Source organism: Molothrus aeneus, chromosome 19, assembly GCF_037042795.1.
Source record: "Molothrus aeneus isolate 106 chromosome 19, BPBGC_Maene_1.0, whole genome shotgun sequence".
Taxonomy (NCBI): domain Eukaryota; kingdom Metazoa; phylum Chordata; class Aves; order Passeriformes; family Icteridae; genus Molothrus; species Molothrus aeneus.
In genome coordinates, this window is record NC_089664.1 from 4,585,496 (window position 1) to 4,604,623 (window position 19,128).

Genomic DNA, 19,128 nt, shown 5'->3' on the forward strand with positions numbered 1-19,128 from the left:
TTGCTGTTTAATTCACCCAGTTCTTCTTCTGATGTCAGACTTTGGTGACTAATCCCCCTTTTTGGGGTTTTTCTGATTATCCAAATTGCTTTTCTTGTGCCCTCAATTGGTAGCTCAGCAGGAGAGTTCAGTGAATGTATATTTTCCTTAAGCTATCCAGTTTCTTCTCAGGAAATTTGGATGAGAACAACCTAAATCATATAAATTAAATCTGAAACCAGCCTTAATAGCTCAAGCCCCTGGCACCACATGACCAATACCACAATGCATGAACTGATGTTACTCTCAGAATCTCAGCCAAAGTCTTCAAATAAAGTCAAAATTCCTACAAGACTGTTTTGAACTCTGTTGAACCAACACGTTAAATCTTGAGCCAGACCTGAATCTTGGTCTTTGGATCAGGACTGTGCCCCTTGCTCAGACCCGTTTACCCCAGGATGCTCCTCCACCTCTGGAAGCCATCAGGATCAGAGATTTATTTCTCCCTTTCTGAGCGGGCAGGAATTCCAGTCTCTCACTAGCACTTCTCAATCAACTTCAACTAAAAAAAACAGTGAAATTAAGAGAAACACCTCACTACTCACCTCCCACAGTGTTCAGACTTCATCACCCAGCTCAGATGATCCTTCATTCACACAGTCCATTCAACATCCTACTTTTTGTTTAAATCCAAACACATGTCCCCACACATTCAAAAAAATTTTACCCACCTTTTGGTTATTTTAGTATTTTTTTGATAACTCATTTTTTTTAATTTGGCTTTATCCTTGCAAACTCAGGATATGTTTGGTTGTTGTGCTCTTCCCTCCCACCCCTCCCTTTTACTAATTTTGCATATATTTTAATAAAATGTTCTCATATATTTGCTATATATATTTTTTTTTTTGTGGACAAAGTGTAAGTGAGACAAGGATATTATTCACAGCCACAGAAACATAAGAAAGTAAAAAGGATTTTTTTCCTTTCCCAGTGAACAGAGATGACCTATGACCTACGTACCCTTCAGTGTCTCCAGGTTTCCTTGGAAATGTATTCCCTTGCATTGTGCTTTAGTTTTTGTGTTGATGAGGGTTACCCCGTGCTATTGGAAAACCCAGCACCTGAGGCAGAAAGACAAACTCAGCTTTGCCTTTATGATTTTGGCTTTCTCTGATTTAGGGACTATCTAGAAGGGTCTGAAAGATGAGTGAGGGAAGATTTACAGGTGCTGCTCCTCCTCTGGCACCTCTGAAGGCAGCACCAGCCCAGGGCAGGGCACAAACTGCAGGTCAAGCTAAGAAACCCAACACATCCCATTTTCCAGCATCTGCTGAGTCTCTACCTCTGGTGAAATGTCTTCCAAGATGGAAATCCCAAAGGGAGGACACCTGAGCCCTGCATCCTCCCTCCACCTTTTCTGTGTGGTCTCACCAAGGAGGTGAGAAAACTCATCAGCTGTAGCCCCCAAGGGCTGCCATTCCCTCCTGTCCTCCAGCAAAGCTCAGCACAGGCTGCAGGAATAACTCAACATAAAGCTGGCATAAATCTCAACAGAAGAAATATCTTTTATCTTTAACCATTTACTCCCACTATAGGAATAATGGTAGCTCTTTTACATTTACATATAACTCTTGTTTGTTTGTTTGCTTTGATTTTTTTTTTCTGTATGTCTCTTTGTCTTGGCACCTGCATAGCAGAAAACTTGACAGTTCAGTACAGAAGTTTGCCCCTCTCCCTGCTCCTCCCTTTATTTCCTCTGCTGCCCCTGAGGACTCACAAGCAACACCCCCAAGGTCAAGAGAGAGTACGGTGTTACCCTTTTATGACGGATTATAGAAATAACAAACATGCCTGACAGTCTTATACAGCGGCTAGAACGGGTTTAGTTTTCAACAAATGAAGAATTTCCTCTTTTTTTTTTTCTCTTTTGTATATTAATTACATTTTACAAATCTTATTTTCCCCCTTTTCTTTCCCCCCACTTTTACTTCTTCCTTTTTTACTTTTTTTTCCTTTCTCTTTTTTCTTTTTTTTCTTTTTTTTTTTTGTGGGTTTTTTTTTTGTTCATTTGTTTGTTTTATTTTTCTTTTTTTTTTTTTTTTATACAGCAAAAGGATCAATCACCAAAGTGTCCATTGCTAAGTCCAGGGGTTAGCAGAGTTTGGCTGTCATCTGGTCGGACTGTTTGAGGATCTCGGTGTTGTACAGGTCCAGGGCGTGGTTCACTCGGATGATCTCGCTGTTGGTGAGCTTCAGGCGGTGCTTGAGCATACACGAGAACAGATCCAGCTGCGGCTTCCCCGGGGCCACCGGAGGCGCCAGGCGGTTGATTCGGTCCCGAATATCCAGCAGCAAGAGCATGACGGAGGAGGAGGAGTAGAACTGCCCGCCCTGCGTGTAGGACTGGTTGACCTGCTGCACCGCGCTGCGCAGGAGGTCCGCGTTGAAGCGCAGGCTGTAGCCGTAGACCTGCACGTCTGAGATCTTGATGTAGAACTGGCGCTTGGTGGGGTCGGAAAGGTCCACGGGCCCTTGGCCAGTCTCGTTGCGCAGGAGGGAGGGCAGCCGAGTCCGGCTGCGTAGGTAGATGTGGACGGTCTCAAAAAAGGTTTTCCACCGGTTGCCCAGCAGCAGGGTCCAGTTGTAGCACTGGCTGTTTTGGAGGCGGATTTTCTCCCAGCGCGGGTAGCCGTACTCCCCGAAGGGCATGTTCCAGCCCTCCGAGTGGCTCCCGCTGAACGGGTTGACGTAGACAAAGAACATGGGGTCCAGGCTGCTGTTGCGCATCTGGCAGATGCGCATGGAGATCCCGATCACCATGTGGATGAAGTCCATCCGGTTCTTGTTGCTCTTCAAGGTGAGGGACATGCGCTTGCGCCACCGCGGGTCGAAGAAGGTGTCCAGGCGGATCTCGTTGCTGATGAAAGTGGTGTGCACGTACAGGCGGGAGTCCATCTTCTGCAGCAGGTACTTCAGCTCCAGGTCCTGGAAGTCCAAGTCCGTCTCAAAGCTGATGAACTGCTCGCTCCGCTCCGAGTCCACGTTCTGGGGCTCGCAGCGGCCTCGGTAAAGCTTGTAGCCCTTGTTGCACGAGCCGCAGAGGGAGATGTTGGCAAGGCTGCACATGGCACAGCTGTTGTTGCCCCCGATGATGCAGGGGATGGGGCGCTGGCACAGACTGGTGCCACCGTGGCAAACGCAGCTTCGCTGGCTTTCCAGAAACGTCCCCCAGAACCCGTTCTCATTGCAGTAGAGCAGGGACTGGACTCGGGTAAGCCATTCCTGTATCGTCCTGCAGGTGAGGAGGAGGAAGAATTAGCGCTGTAAGGCCTCCCAGGGAATCAGTGTTGGCATCTTGCTGGAGCTACAGTGTTTTCAGGGATATGTCTGAGGCAGAGCTCTCGGAACATCAATACCCTGCCGTGGCATCTGGGAGCTATTCCAGTCTATTTCTAGACTGAATCTTTCATCTGCTGTTTACTCCTCTGGTGATGAGCAAAATCCTTCTAAGAAATTGCCACCAGTTGGAAATGCTCACCTGAGCTCTCTATCTTCACTCTGCACCAGGAGCCAAGACAGGCACTGTGTCCTGCCAAGGATCCCAGCAGGGCTATATTGACATGGGAATGGAGCTGATAAAGCCATGCCAGAGTCTGTGGGGCTATCAGGACATCACAAGGGCAGCAGAACTCCCAGGCTAGCAGGAGAAAACTGCTCTTCAGGTCATTGGCAATTGGCTCCACCCTCTAAAACACAGACCCATAACAGGACAAGCAAAGCAAGCAGCAACCTCTGCTTATGAGCTCAGAACAGTAGAAAAGAAGGTGGAAGCCAGGATGCATAGAGACAAAGCTGCTAAAACTATTCCTCCTTAAAAAAAACCCCAAAATTCTTCTGCTAATTAATCACTTCTTGAAGTCTCTTCCTTAAAATCAGCCCTGCTCACCCACCCCTGAGCCCCACCACTCCCACAGCTGCTGGATCAGCACTTTCAACCCCACATCCTGCAGCCCTGGAACGACTCCTAGAAAATGACACTGCAGCCCACGTTCACTTTTTTTGCACAACCCACTTGCCACGTTGCCTTGTTCCCCCTTTTTCCCCCTTCCCACTGCCCCAGGAAAGCTGGGTACAGCGGCTCCTTTCTCAGCAGCCCTCAGCAGAGCCCTGTGTGCAGCCACTGCTCCCTCCCCTCCACCTCCCCCCTGGCTAATGAATACTTCATTGTCTCCTCTGGGCAAAAAGTTCTTGGTAGTGCTGCAGTGAGAGGACTGGCTAATGACAAATTAGGATTCAGCCCCTGTAGAACAGGAGGAGTGATTATGGACAGAGGCTCTCAGAGCTGGATTAGTGAAATTCATGGCACCTGCATCGCCTGACCTCCGAATAATCATTAAGCTGTGGGCTGTATCAAAGAAGGCATTAAATGATACAGCAGCAAAGAACAGCAAGATGATTAGGGGGAGGGAGCCAGTGGAGGGATGAGAGTGTAAAAGAGAGGAAAGCACTGGAAGGAAAGAAATAATCAAGGAGCAGAAACAGAAAGATTGGGAAAGAAAAAGAGGAAAATGTGCAGGTAAAAGGAAAAATGAGAGAGAAACACAGTGGGCAGGAGTAACGGGTGGAGAAAGGGAAAAACTGCAACAGCAACCACTGAAAGAGAGCAGGCAGGAATGAAAAGCAGGAAGAAAAGGAGTAAAAAGAAGGGCAAGGAAAAAAGGAAGGACATTAGAAGAAAAATTCTGAAGTGTTGGATATGGGAACAGACAATTTTTCATATTCTTCTACCCCTGGTACAGGGCTGACAGGGACTCTTCCCCCTATTCCCAGCCAAGAGGAGCTCTTCTGCTGGTGGAAAGGACAAGGCTGGCTGGGGAGCTTGGGAGCAAGGCAGTGACCCCCATAAATATCTGCTGTAGAGGGAGACAATCACAGCCCTAGTCCCTCAAAATGAGCACAGGGCTCCTCTTAATTCCTGGGACAGCTCTGCCCCGGAGGGGAGGGGACAGCACAGTACAGTGTGCCTGTAAAACACAGCCACAAGCTGACAGCAACAAGCATTTCCAAACCATCCCAGGGACTGAGGCTGTCTTCTGCTCACAGGTGAAATTTTGCTCACTTTTCAGCAATACAAATATATTTTCACCCATCTGAATCTTTGTGCTTCCTGTTTGGAAAGCCAGTCAAATGCACCTGGATTTGTGCAGTGCTGGATTGATGCTTTACACAGGTTTTATGTGTTGATAATGCCCCTGAGTTGCTGGACCATGGACTGCCAGGCCATAGGAATGAAATAAATTAGAGTCAGATGACCACATTCTGTCCATTTTGGGTATTTTCTGTGTTAGGAAAAAAATCACTGGATAGTAATCTTCTTCTTTATACTAACAGCCAGCAGAACAAAATGGGAAAGAACCTCAGCTGATATCTTGAAATGGATACCAGTAAATTTCCTGCTCCCCAGATGAACTTTGTGGAGGATGGATGGGAGGTTGTTTGTTGGTGTGTGTGTGTGTGTTAGCTTTCAGCAAAGATACAAGGAAGACTAAAAAAACCATGAAGAAAATGAAACAGGAGACTACCCACCATCTCCTGATGGCAGCAATAAAGGATGTAATTAAATAAAAATGCAGAATCCAGGGCAGAGCTGGGCATCAGCTACAAACACGACAATGGGAAGTGTGAGAGAGTGAGAGAGAAGTAAAGTGGTATAAATTACCCCATTTTTTCTTGCGACTGGGACAGGTTAAGAATATACACATGACCAGCCAAAGCCCTTCAGCTGACAGGAGGTAACGTTTTAAAACACACCCCTCTGACGGCTCAGGCTCATGGCGTTGTACCCAAGAGGTGTCAGAGCAGGAGGATGCTGGAAAAATCGACTGCTGAACAGCTGGAAACCAGTACCAGAGCAGCCCCTGATCCTCATTTAAAATATTCCCAGGGAGGTGCTGGGAATCCCCACCCCTGGAGGTGCCCAAGGAACGCCTGGATGTGGCACTCACTGCTCTGGTTGGGGTGACAAAATGGGGATCAAGCCCAGGTTGGACTCACCGATCTTGGAGGTCTTTCCCAACCTCAATGATTCCATCATTCTAAAGTGAAAATAAATATGACCTGCAGGCCAAGCTCTGAGTGAGAATTACTTTGCAGTGTTCTCTGACTGTTGCTCACTGGACATGTGGCTCCCTGGCAATGCTGGGAACAGGCAGCCAGACAGATTTTGGTTTTTATTTGCAGGAAAAAAGGCAGGGACTTAAATAATTTCCTTTGTAAACTCACCTTTCACTTTCCAACCATCACTAGCTGCTCTGGGGGTACTTTTGGGTTTTCTGTACAGGAGAGTGAAGTAAAAAATGCTATTTTTTTCCTCAGCAGCTGTGAGATGTATTTTGGCTGCAGGCCAGAACATGTATAACCCTTCTCTCCATTGGACGTTATTTCTATTTTACATCCAGTGCTTTAAAATAAAACTACAGGTGATCATTCGACATCAAAGTTTTATTAACTGAGGAGTGGTCTCCTTTTTAAACCAGCTGACTTGCCTCTGTTTTAAACCTGTAAACTTTCCTGGGTTTTGACAAAAGAAGTACAGACCAAATATATCTATATCTATATCTATATCATCTATATCTATATCTATCTATATCATCTCTATATCTATATATATTGATATATCTATACATTTATCTATACTTCTACAGATAAAATATAGATATATAGAGATATAGAGATATAGAGATATAGATATATAGAGATATAGAGATATAGATATATAGATATACAGATATATAGATATATAGATATATAGAGAGATATAGATACAGATATTTCTATCTCTTTAGCCATTGCAAAGGTCATGAAGAATCAGCCTAATTGCCAGAATCTCTACTCTTCTTTTCTTATCTTCCTTTTGGAAGCACCACCTATTCCTTTCCCTGAGGACAATCAGCTGCAATCTATTTTTTTTTAACATAGCCTTTGAATGTATAATGCAGGCTTACAATTACATGTATTAGAGAGAGAGAGGCTTGCTCTTAATAGAACCAAGCCATCCTTTCAAAGCCACTGGCATGCTTGATAAGCCTCTGTCATTCTGTACAGCAGCAATTAGAAAATGAGAGTATTTCCCAGCTCTGTGAGGAGAAAGATGGGCTGCACCTCTTCCACTATAGAGCTCCTACCACACTGCTCCCCTGCCTAGCTGCAGATGCAGAATGACAAACAAGAAAAGAAATTATAATATGCCTGCTCATGTTGACTTAAACAAATCAAGCACATCAGTCAGTTAAAAACCCATCTGCCATCATCCATTCCACCCTCCTTCCCCCACATTTCATTGTAGTACTTGGAGGCTCCCTTTCTGCTTGGCTGGGTTTTTAAAATAGATGATAAATGCTGAAGACATATTTGTCTGAATCTTTTGGAGTAACATGGTTGGATGGAGATTTACTCACTGCTGCTTCACTTTGTTGTTGTTGTTGTTGTTGTTAAAAATTCAAAAACAACTAAAAATTCCACCTTGGACATGCCTTTGGCTCCTCCAGCACTCAGCCTGGTCAGAGCAGCTCCGCCACTTGGCAGGGATGGGCCAGGTTTAGGAAGCTCTCCAAAGACTTTATTTCATAATCTCTTACATTTAATAGATATTTCTCCTCATCCCTAGTAAGTCCATCAAATTTTTGTCTAGAAACATGAGATTTCTTGGTAATTAAAGAGGTGTTAAGCCCTGGAAGGGGTTTTCTGAGCTGCACAGTGATGAAATGAAAAGTCAGCGTGTTCAGCAGCCAGGGAGCTGGATGAGAGCTGTAGACAGCAGTCAATCTGTCAATTTTGTCTTGAAACAGAATATTTAGGTAATGAAGGAAGTGAACAAACAGTTTCTCTTCAAATATTAACTTGGCCTGACCCTTCCAAGAGAAGCATGCAAGAAAAGGCACTCAGACTCATTTTTTTCCCCCAAGATTTTCCATATTGCTTCAGTCCAGACAATGTAGAAAGACACAGCAAGAGATGTTTATGAAAATCCAGAAATGCAAGTCTCCAAAAAAGGAATTGAAGCAACTCAGCTACAGGTTAGGGCTGAAAGGAGCCAGCAGGAGGGGATTATCAGATATCAATAATTGCTGTAGCAGTGGAAAATGCTCTCCTCCACATATAATAAATGGAAAATCTGCTCTCTCCACCTATAATAACCCTGCCAGGCTTCTGCTCAGTGAGGTTTTACAGGTTCACACTGCATCTCACAGCAAAAATGTGATGTATTGCAAGTGAAACTAAAGCTTCTCCTTTCACTCTGGAGATATTGAGGAGCACAATCCAAGAATGGACTGAAGCACCTTGTGCTCCACATGTCTCTTTGAACAGCAAGAGGAGGCTGAAAGCTCAGCTGTGGATCTTGAGGGGAAAACCACAAAAAAAGCAGAACAGACTGAAGATATTCTTGCAGAACTTAAAGAATAAGTGATACCCTTCCCCTGGGTAGCTAAAACCACACAGAAGGGATGTGAATGTAATCAGGAATGTGACAAAAGTTACCTACACCTCCAGGAATTTCCAGATTTTACCGTTTTCCCCAAACATCCACGCCAACACCCCCTACATCCAAACACAGCCTGCTGGGATTAATCCCAAACCCAAGCCCAGCTCCACCAGGCCCTGAGCCCAGCTCCCCCATGCCCGAGGAAGGATGGAGGTACCTTTCCCTAGGCAGCTGGTGGTTAGGATTGTGCCGACACCGGACGCTGAGGCCAAAGAGTTTGCGGGCGGTGCGCTGGATCTTCTGGCGCTGGGCTTCCAGCGAGCTCTGCAGCAGCTTGTAGCGGTTCTGCAGGTCCCAGTCGTTCCCCCAGTGCTGGTGGATGCTCCCAATGGTCAGGAAGTGGTTGCTAGGTAGCCTTTTCATGAAGGATTTGAACTCATCTGGAACACACACACACACAAGAAATGGGGAGAAATGCGGAGGTTTCTGAGCTGTGACAAAGGTTTTGTTGGCAGGGTGGAGAAAGAGCGGTGGTGATGAGGCCATCAGCTCTGCCAGGGGAAGGTGCTGCCCATTAACTCACTGCTCTGAGTTAAGCTACTAATCCCATGGCTGTTGCTGCTCCCATATAGGAAAAAAACCCCTACAGTGAATATCAAAGTGTAACAGCACAGTTAAAATGTACACGGTGGAGGAAAAAAAAAAAACCAACAACAGAAATTCCCTGGAACATGAGGTTATAGTGTAAGGGTTATAAACAAAAAGCTGGGAGTTGTAATCATTTTCAGTTAAAGTGTTCTCATTTACATCGTTTTTCAGCTGCTCCTGAAATGCTGTTTGTTGTTGAAGGCAAAGCATTTTGCTGTGTAATTAAAAAAAAAGGGAGAGAAACAAAGCTTTAAAAATTCCCCAGAGGAAAGGTTTGGATGCTGTTAAAATGTCCTGCTTTTGCATTTTTTAAAATGAGCATTCTGATTCTTACCTCTTATTTAACTCCATTTGAAGATAAATGAGTTGCATTTTGTAATGAGGAAAATAAAATGAAATAGTTTGCAGGGCTCGAGTGAGAACAAAAGGTGTCAATTTTAGCCAAAGGAACAAATCCAATTGATCGAAGAATATATTGTGCGGTATTGCTGTTTGTTGTGTTTGTTGTTTTTTTGATCACTTTATTTCCATTTTATTTTGCTTGATAATGAAAAAAACCCACTGTTCTGCAGGGTTTGTTTGAGGTTGTTTCGTTTTTTTCATCACAATCATCAATTCTGATACTGTTTCTGTTTCTGATCAGCCCCTCCTTCCTGCCTGAGAAGGGTGGTTTGCTCAGATTCTGATTACCAGGCTGGGACAACCTCAGATGAGGAAAAACCAGATGGTTCCAGCTTTCTCAGGGGAAAATAACTCAATTTTTGATGCTAGAAAACCACATTTGACACAGTGAGACCTTGAGAAATGCAATGAGTGGGACAATAAGAACTCCATCAAATGCAATAACAACAAGAGCAATGTTTTGTACCAGGAGAGAAAAACCCCAAGTGTCAGCACAGGCTTGGGCACAATCAGCTGAGGAAGGTCCTGGGGCTGAGGTGGGTCCACATCCTGCTCTCACTGGAAAAAAAACTTCATACTGGGCTGAATCCTGCTTGGGGAAGTTGATATTCACCTTTTCTTGGCAGTGTTACACCTGGGGCACCCACCTAAAAGGGATGGACAGAGGCTGGGAGGGCAGAGCTGAGGGACATTGAGGTGCTCTGAGCTCTGCAAAGTCAGGTGTGGGGAGCTGCACTGGTCTCACTTGGTAAAGAGGAGGCCAAGGGATATTTAATTACAGCAAAAGGTACTCACAGATATGAACAAAACTCCTCTTTTGAGAGACGCTTGCTGTAACAAGGAGCAATACACAGTTTGCAGCTTGAGAAATTAAAATGATTTACTGAAAAACTTCATCACTTGGAGGTAATGCAGTGCTGGAACATGATCAGAGATGTATAAAAATCTCTCATTTTACACTCTGCTAGGCAAAACCAAGGCTGACCTGACCTGGTGCTGGCTTTGGTCCTGCTTCTAGAAGGAAGCTGGACTAGGACCCTGCCATAAACTTCCCAAACAAGCCAACAAGAAGTATTTCCTCTACATCATCTACATTATTTCTGATCCTTTCCCAATATTTTTTTTTAATTCCTTCATCCTATTTTCAGAAGGAAAAGGAGAGCTTGTAAAGGCTGACATCTTTTCAAATAAGAAAAAGAAATAATCCATAGAATTAGTGGAAAAAAAAAATCAGATAATTTAAATCCTATAGTACAAAGTTAAAGATATTTGCATAACAGATTTCCTATGCAGGAAATTTCCTACTTGCAGTTCATGCTTAACTGCCCAACAAAGGATATTTGTACATCAGGCAGTCCCATCCTGCCATGGATGGTAAGTGGATGTTCACATCCTCCTCATACAAATAATCATCATCACTGCACTACCAACATCCCTGGGACATCTGCTTGTCTCCTTTCTCCCCCAAAGACAACCAAGAGATTTTTTTTTTAGTAATCTCTCAGGTTTTCACTGTGTTTTTAATGCTGCTGCAAGTGCCCTTCTCCTCCTCAGCCCTGACTGTGCTTTTCCGTGGGCCTCTGGAACCACCATCAGGTGTAATTGCTTCTGTTGACCATGCTGATTACTCCGGGTACCTTTCAGCAGTAAAAGCCTTGCATTTGCTTCCCGCCCCTTATAAATCAATTTCCTCAAAAGCCTTTTTGTGCAGGAGCCCAGGCTCTTTTCCCTCTGATGATGAATGTGGAACATTTTTCATTGAGACGGGCGAGGCAGGAATTTCGGTGCAGTGTGCACATTTTGCTACCGCAGTGCAACGTTGGGGGAAAAACAAATGAGCAGCAAATCTGGCAAAACAAAAGCTGGATGGGGTTGTTTAAAATTAGGGTGATGAAGAAAAAGAAAAGTACTTTAAAACCAACATCGTTTCTTCATTATTTATATTTATTTATAACTCTGCCTGAAAGCCAGTGGTGGGGATGGATGGGGATATTCCCTGTTTCTGGGAATAGTTCATAGTCAACCCTGAGAATTTCCAATTAATTAACAAGTCTGTTTGCATTTGTGGTTATTTGATTCCTCTGCACAGCAAACCTTGCTGATGGCTGGAACTACACCTCCCGTGATGCAGCCTGGCCCCTCTTTCTGCTGAGTCACCCCATCCCTAAGGCAGTCCCATGGCAGTGACTCAGCATCACAAGTGGCACCACAGGGAATTGGCAGGTCAGACATCTCTTTCACAGATGAAATTTTCTTTTTGCCAATGTTAAAAAAAAAATAAATCCCATTTACATCAGACAGCAATAGTCTTGAATAAACAAACAAATTAACTCCACCAAATGACTTAATTAAAAGTTGGCTTTTTTTTTAATCCACAATCACTGAAGTTTTTGACCAGCCATTCTAAGATGTCAAGAATAAGGCAGCGTTATTTTTCTCAATTTACCCACAAGCAGTGAAGCACAGGGTAAAAAATTTCCTGAGCTGATTCAAAGCAGCTTCAGTTCACTGCAGCCTCCTTGACTTTGAAGATACTATTCCAAATCACAGCAACTCTTGATTCACCCTGCACAACTTTTTTCAAATTAACAGAGGATCCAACACAGACCAGAAGCAGAATACAAATGTTTTGGGCTTTCAGTGGCTTCCTGTGCAAAATGGTATTTTGCTTTCAGAGCACTCCTGTGCCTTTCAGTCCACTTTATTGGAAAAGCCTTCAGGTGTCATCAGAGATTTCTCCTCTGCTGTTCATAATGAAGAAAATCCTCTAGTTATTGGGAATATTTATTAAAACAAAGAAGCAAAACACTAATACTGCAGTCTTTTGTGATAGCAACTTCTATCTCAAAGGATAAGTTCACGCATGATGCATCAAAGTGATGAATCAGATGCAGCAGCTTTAGACATAAAGATAATCACTCCATCTAGCCCTGAAAAGCCTCCAGCCCTGGGTGGAATATGGCAGAAATTGCACTGCAATATGTCACTTGAACGTGGCAAATGAAAAACACCTTCCCCCATTCAAATCTCAAGGGGAGGGAGCCTGGATATAATTATCTACCCTGGCCTGTGCTTGGATTGAGTGCAGCAAGGACAGGATGTGGGGCTGGAACTCCCCTCCCCACAGGGCTCCCACCTTCTCAGTGCTGGGTGAGATCCCCTGGGATGGGAAGGGGTTTGGTGAGACCAATCTGTGGCTCTTGAGCACCTTTTGTGAAGATGCTGTGCCAGAGCTAACAACTGCTAACACATAACCAGTGGCAGAGCTGTGCTGGCAGGCACTGCCAGTAATCCTTGTAAACTTGTGTGGTACTGAGCTGGCAAAAGCTCCTGAAATCCACATTTCTGGTTTGCCCTGGGGTTATCCATCCTGCTACCATGATATTTTCTGAAAAATCCCTTCACCAGGATTTTTTCTCCTGGCAAGATAAGAAGCCTCAGCTTCTCCCTGTTTTGCTGCTCTGGAATGTGGTCTGGAGATTGTTTATCCAAACATGTGAATTGTTTTTAATTAATAACCAATCACAGCCAGCTGTGTTGGACTCTGAGGAGTCAGTCATGAGCTTTCATTATCGTTCTTGTTAAGCCTTCTGATGTGTCCTTTCTCTTTCTTTAGTATAGTTTAGTATAGCATTCTTTTAATATAATATATCATAAAATAATAAATCAGCCTTCTCAGAACATGGAGTCAAATTCTCATCTCTCACCTCATCCTGGCGACCCTCCCAACACCACACCCAGCCCATCCATGAACCCACAGAAACTCACAGAACACATCTGACCTTGCTAGCTGGTGACCTGCCCCTGGAACTGCCCAGCCCTGTGGCTCCCCAGGGTACCTGGGGGGATCTGGTCAAGGTGGGCATTAACCTTGGGCCATTGACTCCCACCCTGGCTGCTCTGGCTGCTTGAGCACCAGGGTGACAGCATGAGTGGGACATAAGGACCTGTGCAGCAGCACAAACACCAGCAGGGGCCACGTGTTGAAGTGTGAAGCAAATCCTCCACAGACCTTTGAGGAAACGTCACAGGCTTGTCACAGACATCTTTTATGGAAAATCCTTTCCTCAGGATTTTTCCTTCTGAGAAGCTGAGAGGCCTCAGGAACAAAATGTAACCAATGGTTATCTGCTGCTGTGGAATGCAACAGGTGCATCTGGGATTGGGCTTATGTGGTTGTTTCTCATTAATGGCCAATCACAGTCCAGCTGGCTCGGACTCTCTGTCCAAGCCACAATCCTTTGTTATCATTCTTTCTTTTTCTATTCTTAGCCAGCCTTCTGATGAAATCCTTTCTTCTATTCTTTTAGTATAGTTTTAATATAATATAAAATAATAAATCAGCCTTCTGAAACATGGAGTCAGATCCTCATCTCTTCCCTCATCCTTGGACCCCTGTGAACACAGTCACACAGGCTACTGCATTTCAGCCTTTAAAGGGATTAAGGTGGCATTCAACATGAAGAAAGAAATAAAACTTATGAAGGATTCCTCTTGAATTGAGCTAGATGGTCATTTTCTCACAGTTTTCTTCCTGACATGGAGATCTGGGCAGTTGTGACAATAATCATTAAAGAAAATGTGTCTGAAAGTGGCTGATGAAGACTGAAAGATGAGAGTCAGCACAAGGACAGGCTCCTGATGAAGTTCTGCTTGGTGCCTGTGTGGTTTCAGGGCAGACAGGCCACTTGCTAAAGGAGAGGATTCACTGAAAGTCTTGCTCTTTCCTACCTCAAGCCCTCGGGAGTGTGTATCTTGTGAGTACAACACACCTACTGTGGGTAAACTACTCCCACTACCATCACCAACACAGAACAAACTGTGCTGACACCCCCAGCTTCACCTGGGGAGAAAGTGGGAAAGATAAATGTTCCCAGCAGCAGGGAACATTGCCCTGCAGGACAGAGGAATCATTTTCCCTTCTTCTCCCTGCCTCAAAGGAGGCGTCATCTGGCCTGTGTGCTCTTCTCCCTCTGAATTGCTTTCACCAAAGCAAAATAAAGTATTCATTCAAATCTGAAAAGCAATTTCTGCATCATTCATACTGTGGAATTTTCTCTGTAAAACTATTAAAAGGGAGATTTGGAGATGGTTTGGTCTGAAAAATCAGATTTTTAACCAAACATATACTTCCACAGAAAATATCCCTGTACACATAATTCCATGTGTGGTGTGTGTTCCTGTCTGTGTGTTTAATAGAGGAAAAAAGGGTAAGACTTTCAAGACTGAGATCCTGGGTTTGGGTTCAAATCTTCTATTTTTTAGCCAAACTAGAGCATTATACTGAGGGAATAAAAGGTTTTCACCAGGTTGTAACCTGCCACAAATTGAAAAAGCAAGCTTTGGTCAGTTACCTGAATTCTCCAGATCTTTATAGGCTTCTGTCCAGGTCTTGGCCATGTTTGCCAGGGTGTACTCCATGATCTGGATGTCGGTGATGGGGCAGTTGCACTGCGGGAACTCCTCGGAGCACTGGCAGCCACACTGGCTGTCCCTGCAGATGTACTCGCCCTCCCCATTGCACATGATGTAACTCAAGGCAGACTGGACAAACTTCTCTTGTAAATACTGAGGGAAGATGATCTGGAGGCCTGGAGAGAGAACAACAGGGTTATGGAAGGAAAATAAAAGTAAATAAAAAAGTAATTTCAGGCATTTGTTGCTCTTTTCAAAACACGTTTCTTTAACAGTTTGAGAAAGTTATGGTGAAGAATTAAAAGCTGTCATGAATAAGGAAGGAACAGTAGTGATTTAGCTGAGAACAGAGCCCATCTCCTATGGGCAGGAGAAGGGTGACAAGAAACTTCTCCTTCCCCAAAACCCTTTCATCCCATTCCCAGATCCCAGTACAGTACAAGGCCCTGATTGCAAAGCCTCCCTTATTCCCAGGTGTGGTGTTTTTTGTGTCCTGAAACTAAGTGCTAGTTCAGAAGCAATGAGCATTATGCTGCTCTGACCTGTTTAGAGAGATGCTAAATGGGTTTGGTTCCACAGAAAAAAAGGGAAATACACACTGAAAGGGAAAATAAGAAGGAACAGAAAACAGAAGAAAGGAAAATACCACAAGAGGGGATTTATAAAAGCCCCTTTCAGAGTTAAGTGCCCAGCTCCCACAGCATAAATACAGGAGTTGGGTACCTGAGCCTTCACAGCTTGCTCCCTGCTAGGAAGGCTACTTGCCAAATCCTATAAAAGTGCAAATGGATTTAGTGCCGATGATTTCAGTGTTGCTTGGCAGACTTACATTAGCAGGGAGATCTATCCCCTTGTCCCTTCCTGCATGGCAAGTGTTTGTGTATGCATCCATCTGTGCAGGCAGCAGTGTAAGTGCCCCTTTGCTCAGGTACCAGAGATGCAATAACAGTTTCAATGTTTGCCCTGTGCACAGTGTGTGTGGTTTTCCATCCCGTCCTCCTCCAGACTCCCTGCAGATCTCCCTGAGGATTCCCAGCTGTTTGCTTCTACCTGGCCAGTGCTGCCTGTCAGCCCCTGTCAGTGTCTGTGGAGCACGAGGCAGGGGACAATAACCCCAAACCTTCCAGGGACCTCTCAGGTTTCTGTGGTTGAGATGACCCCCAAGGTATTAAAGAGTCTCTTTTTTCCCAGCCCCATGACCGAAGAAGAAGTTGAGATTCCTCGGTTCTGCTTTTCAAGGTTGTTTATTTTTCCTTATCTATCACAGTCTTTCTCTGACCTGCTGAGATCTGTCCAGCAGGTCAGGTTGTGGCACAGTCCCTGCCCTCAGGGTGGTGTTAACTTTTTATACTAAGAACTACGTGTGCTTTATTTACAATAATTTTCTGATACCTATCACCTATGTTAGACAGTCTGTCTCTGCTCTAAACCAATCCAAAAGTGCCACCATCACAGCAGGAGATGAAGGACAAGAAGAAGAAGAAGGACAGGACATGCCCAGATTCCTCCATCTTGCCTCTTGAACCCCCATTCTAAATCCCCAAAATTCTACTTTTTCACCCTGTAACACATTAACTATCATTCTACTCAAACCCTTGTGGCTTGTAACTCCTCACACAAAGTTGGTAATTGTTTCCATGGGCTAAAATCGAAGGCACAGGTGGTTTTGACTCTGTGCCAAGGTCTCTGAGCCCCCTGCCAGGGTCTCAAATCCCCCAGGGCAGCCAGAGGAATGTCCTGGGTCCTGACAGGGACCCCCTTGGAAGAGGGCAGGTCTGGAGTGGCAGTGTGAGGAGTTTGTGGCAGTGCTGAGCTGCGGTGCAATGGAGGCACGCGGGTCAATCCCCCATCTGTTTGTGCTTCTGCTGCGCTGCATTACCAGAGCCATGCCTGACAGCTCACTGGAGTGGAATGAAAATCAGACAATAATTCAGAGGATGAGAGCATGCAGGAATGGCAAAAAGGGTTGTGACCCCTTTCAGGAGTGCAGGCCCGTCTCTGATGGGTTGTGCTCACCTCAGACAAGAGGAAAACAGCAGGCGGTGACCCTGGGACCCCCATTACCCTTTTGCATTTGGATCCATAGAAGCACCTCAGCCTTAATGAGGTCCCTCTGGAAGAGCAGGTTTGGGGGCTCAGGAGGCTGTGGAAGGCACGGGGAGCCCTGGTTCCCCTGCCCCTGTGCCTGGTGGCACCAAGCTGCCCCTCTGCCTGACCCCACTGGTAGCCTCCAGGCAGGGTGAGCTTGGAGCACCCTCCAGCTGGGAATGTGTTTGTGACACTTGCACAGGGAAGGATTTCCAGCCCAGGGACACTTCTGCATAGATCCTGCTGCCTTTTCTGCATTGCTGTTGTGGACTGGAAGGAGCACATAAAGAGCTGACCAGGACAGCATCCCTGCAAACACCTCAAAACTGGCCTGCAGAGGATCATTATTTTGAGGTGCCTTTGGTCTTTTCTGAGACGTGTCTCAACAAGAAGCTCAGATTTCTTCCTGCTGTCTTCAGGAAGTCCTGAAGCTCAGCCTCTTCCAGGGATTGTAATGATAGGACAAAGGGGAGTGACTTTAAACTGAAAGAGAGTAGGTTTAGATTTGACATTAGGAAGAAATTCTCCCCTGTGAGGGAGATGAGGCCCTGGTAGAGGTTCCCAGAGCAGCTGTGGCTGCCCCTGGATCCCTGGCAGTGCCCAAGGCCAGGCTGGACAGGGTTTGGAGCAGCCTGGGACAGTGGGAGGTGTCCCTGCCATGGCAGGGGTGGGATGGGATGAGCTTTAAGGTCCCTTCCAATCCCATTCTGGAATTCTATGATTTATCTGAAACAACCACTACAGAGGGATGGTCCCTTGCCAAATCCTCACACTGATCTTAGTGACCCACCTGCCAGGATCCCAAACTTTCTTTCAGGGTGGAATGAAAGCGCAGTGCTGTTGGAGAACTGATCCACAAAAGGGACCAGAGAGCCTGAAGGCAGCTGTACTCACTGAGCTTTCAAGCTCACATGAGAGCAGAGCTGGACTTCTTGATGTGCACTGACTCTTCATTCATGGTCCAAGTCCCATGAACACATTTTCCACTCTGCTTCATGGAGGAGCAACCTGCTCTGGCTCTTTGAATATGATCAAATTACCCCAGGCTCTTAAGCTCTCCATAGTTTCTCTTTGAATTTGAACTTGGATAAAGCACAACAAGGTGTTTGGTCCCAGCTACAAATGATCCTGGCTTTGGAGATTTTAAATTTATTTTTTTTCTGCGGGGAATAGGGGTGAAAAAAGCAACTGAAGTTTCGAGGAAAGCACCTCCCATTGCAAGGGAGATCCACTGTGCATTCCAGCACATGCAGAGGTGTGAATACCCTGTAATCTCCAAAACACAACATGTTTTAACACTGCAGTGTTTCACATGGATCCTCTCTTTTTGCCCATAAGACTCATGATTTCTGAAAAAAAATAACATTTCCAGGAAAATATCCTCTTGTAAGAAATAATATAATGTTTAAGGGGCAATCAGACTTCTGTACACTTAGCACCAACTCAACAGAACACTGATATAAATACTTAATTTCATCAGAAAAGCAGTTTTGCTGGAACCCACCAGTTGCCTGAAGCATTTGACAAGAAGCCCACACTCAGGGCTGTGTTTGCACGAGTGACACCCAAACCCAGACACTCATGGAGCACCAGTGTGCACACTCCAAACACAACCCCTGACTCTAAACAGGCTGCTGGGATTGCAGGTGACTCACATCTTCCAGCCTGGAATTTCCTTGTGGAAGAAACCAGTGCTTCTGGTTCTGGTTCTGGTTTCTTCCAGAAGAAACCAGAAACTTTACAGCTGAAATTTCTGGTGCTCAACCAGAAATTTCACAGCTGAAATACAGCTGTGCCTCTTTCCACAGAAGTATTTTATATATATATACATGAAAATATTCACAGATTCCTCATCATCCCCAGACAAGGGCATATCAATTTTTTTCATATCAATTATATACATATCAATTTATTCATTTGAATTTTTTTGCTTTAGTTCTGAGCACCTCTGTGATTGGATATCAACAAGAGATTTTACAAGCTCTGTGCCAGCAGCAACACCTCATCCAGATGATCCTGGCATCCTCTCTTTCATGTGTAGCTCTATCCCATGCCCAGGGACTCAATATTCCTGGAATTCAGTGGGTTATGGTTGTCAGGAAAGCACAAGTAGC

At 45.0% G+C, this 19,128-nt stretch overlaps 1 protein-coding gene across 1 annotated transcript in view; it reads right to left on the reverse strand.

Moving 5' to 3' along the window:
* Positions 1 to 1,520: 1,520 nt before the first annotated feature.
* BRINP1 (BMP/retinoic acid inducible neural specific 1) overlaps positions 1,521 to 19,128 on the reverse strand; it is a 93,035-nt gene continuing 75,427 nt past the window's right edge. The window contains exons 6-8 of the mRNA XM_066563156.1: positions 14,866 to 15,102; positions 8,679 to 8,901; positions 1,521 to 3,271 (exon numbers count right to left, since the gene is read on the reverse strand). Of these exons, the coding sequence (XP_066419253.1) occupies positions 2,131 to 3,271; positions 8,679 to 8,901; positions 14,866 to 15,102 (1,601 nt within the window). The 3' untranslated portion in view covers positions 1,521 to 2,130. The remainder of the gene's footprint in view (positions 3,272 to 8,678; positions 8,902 to 14,865; positions 15,103 to 19,128) is intronic.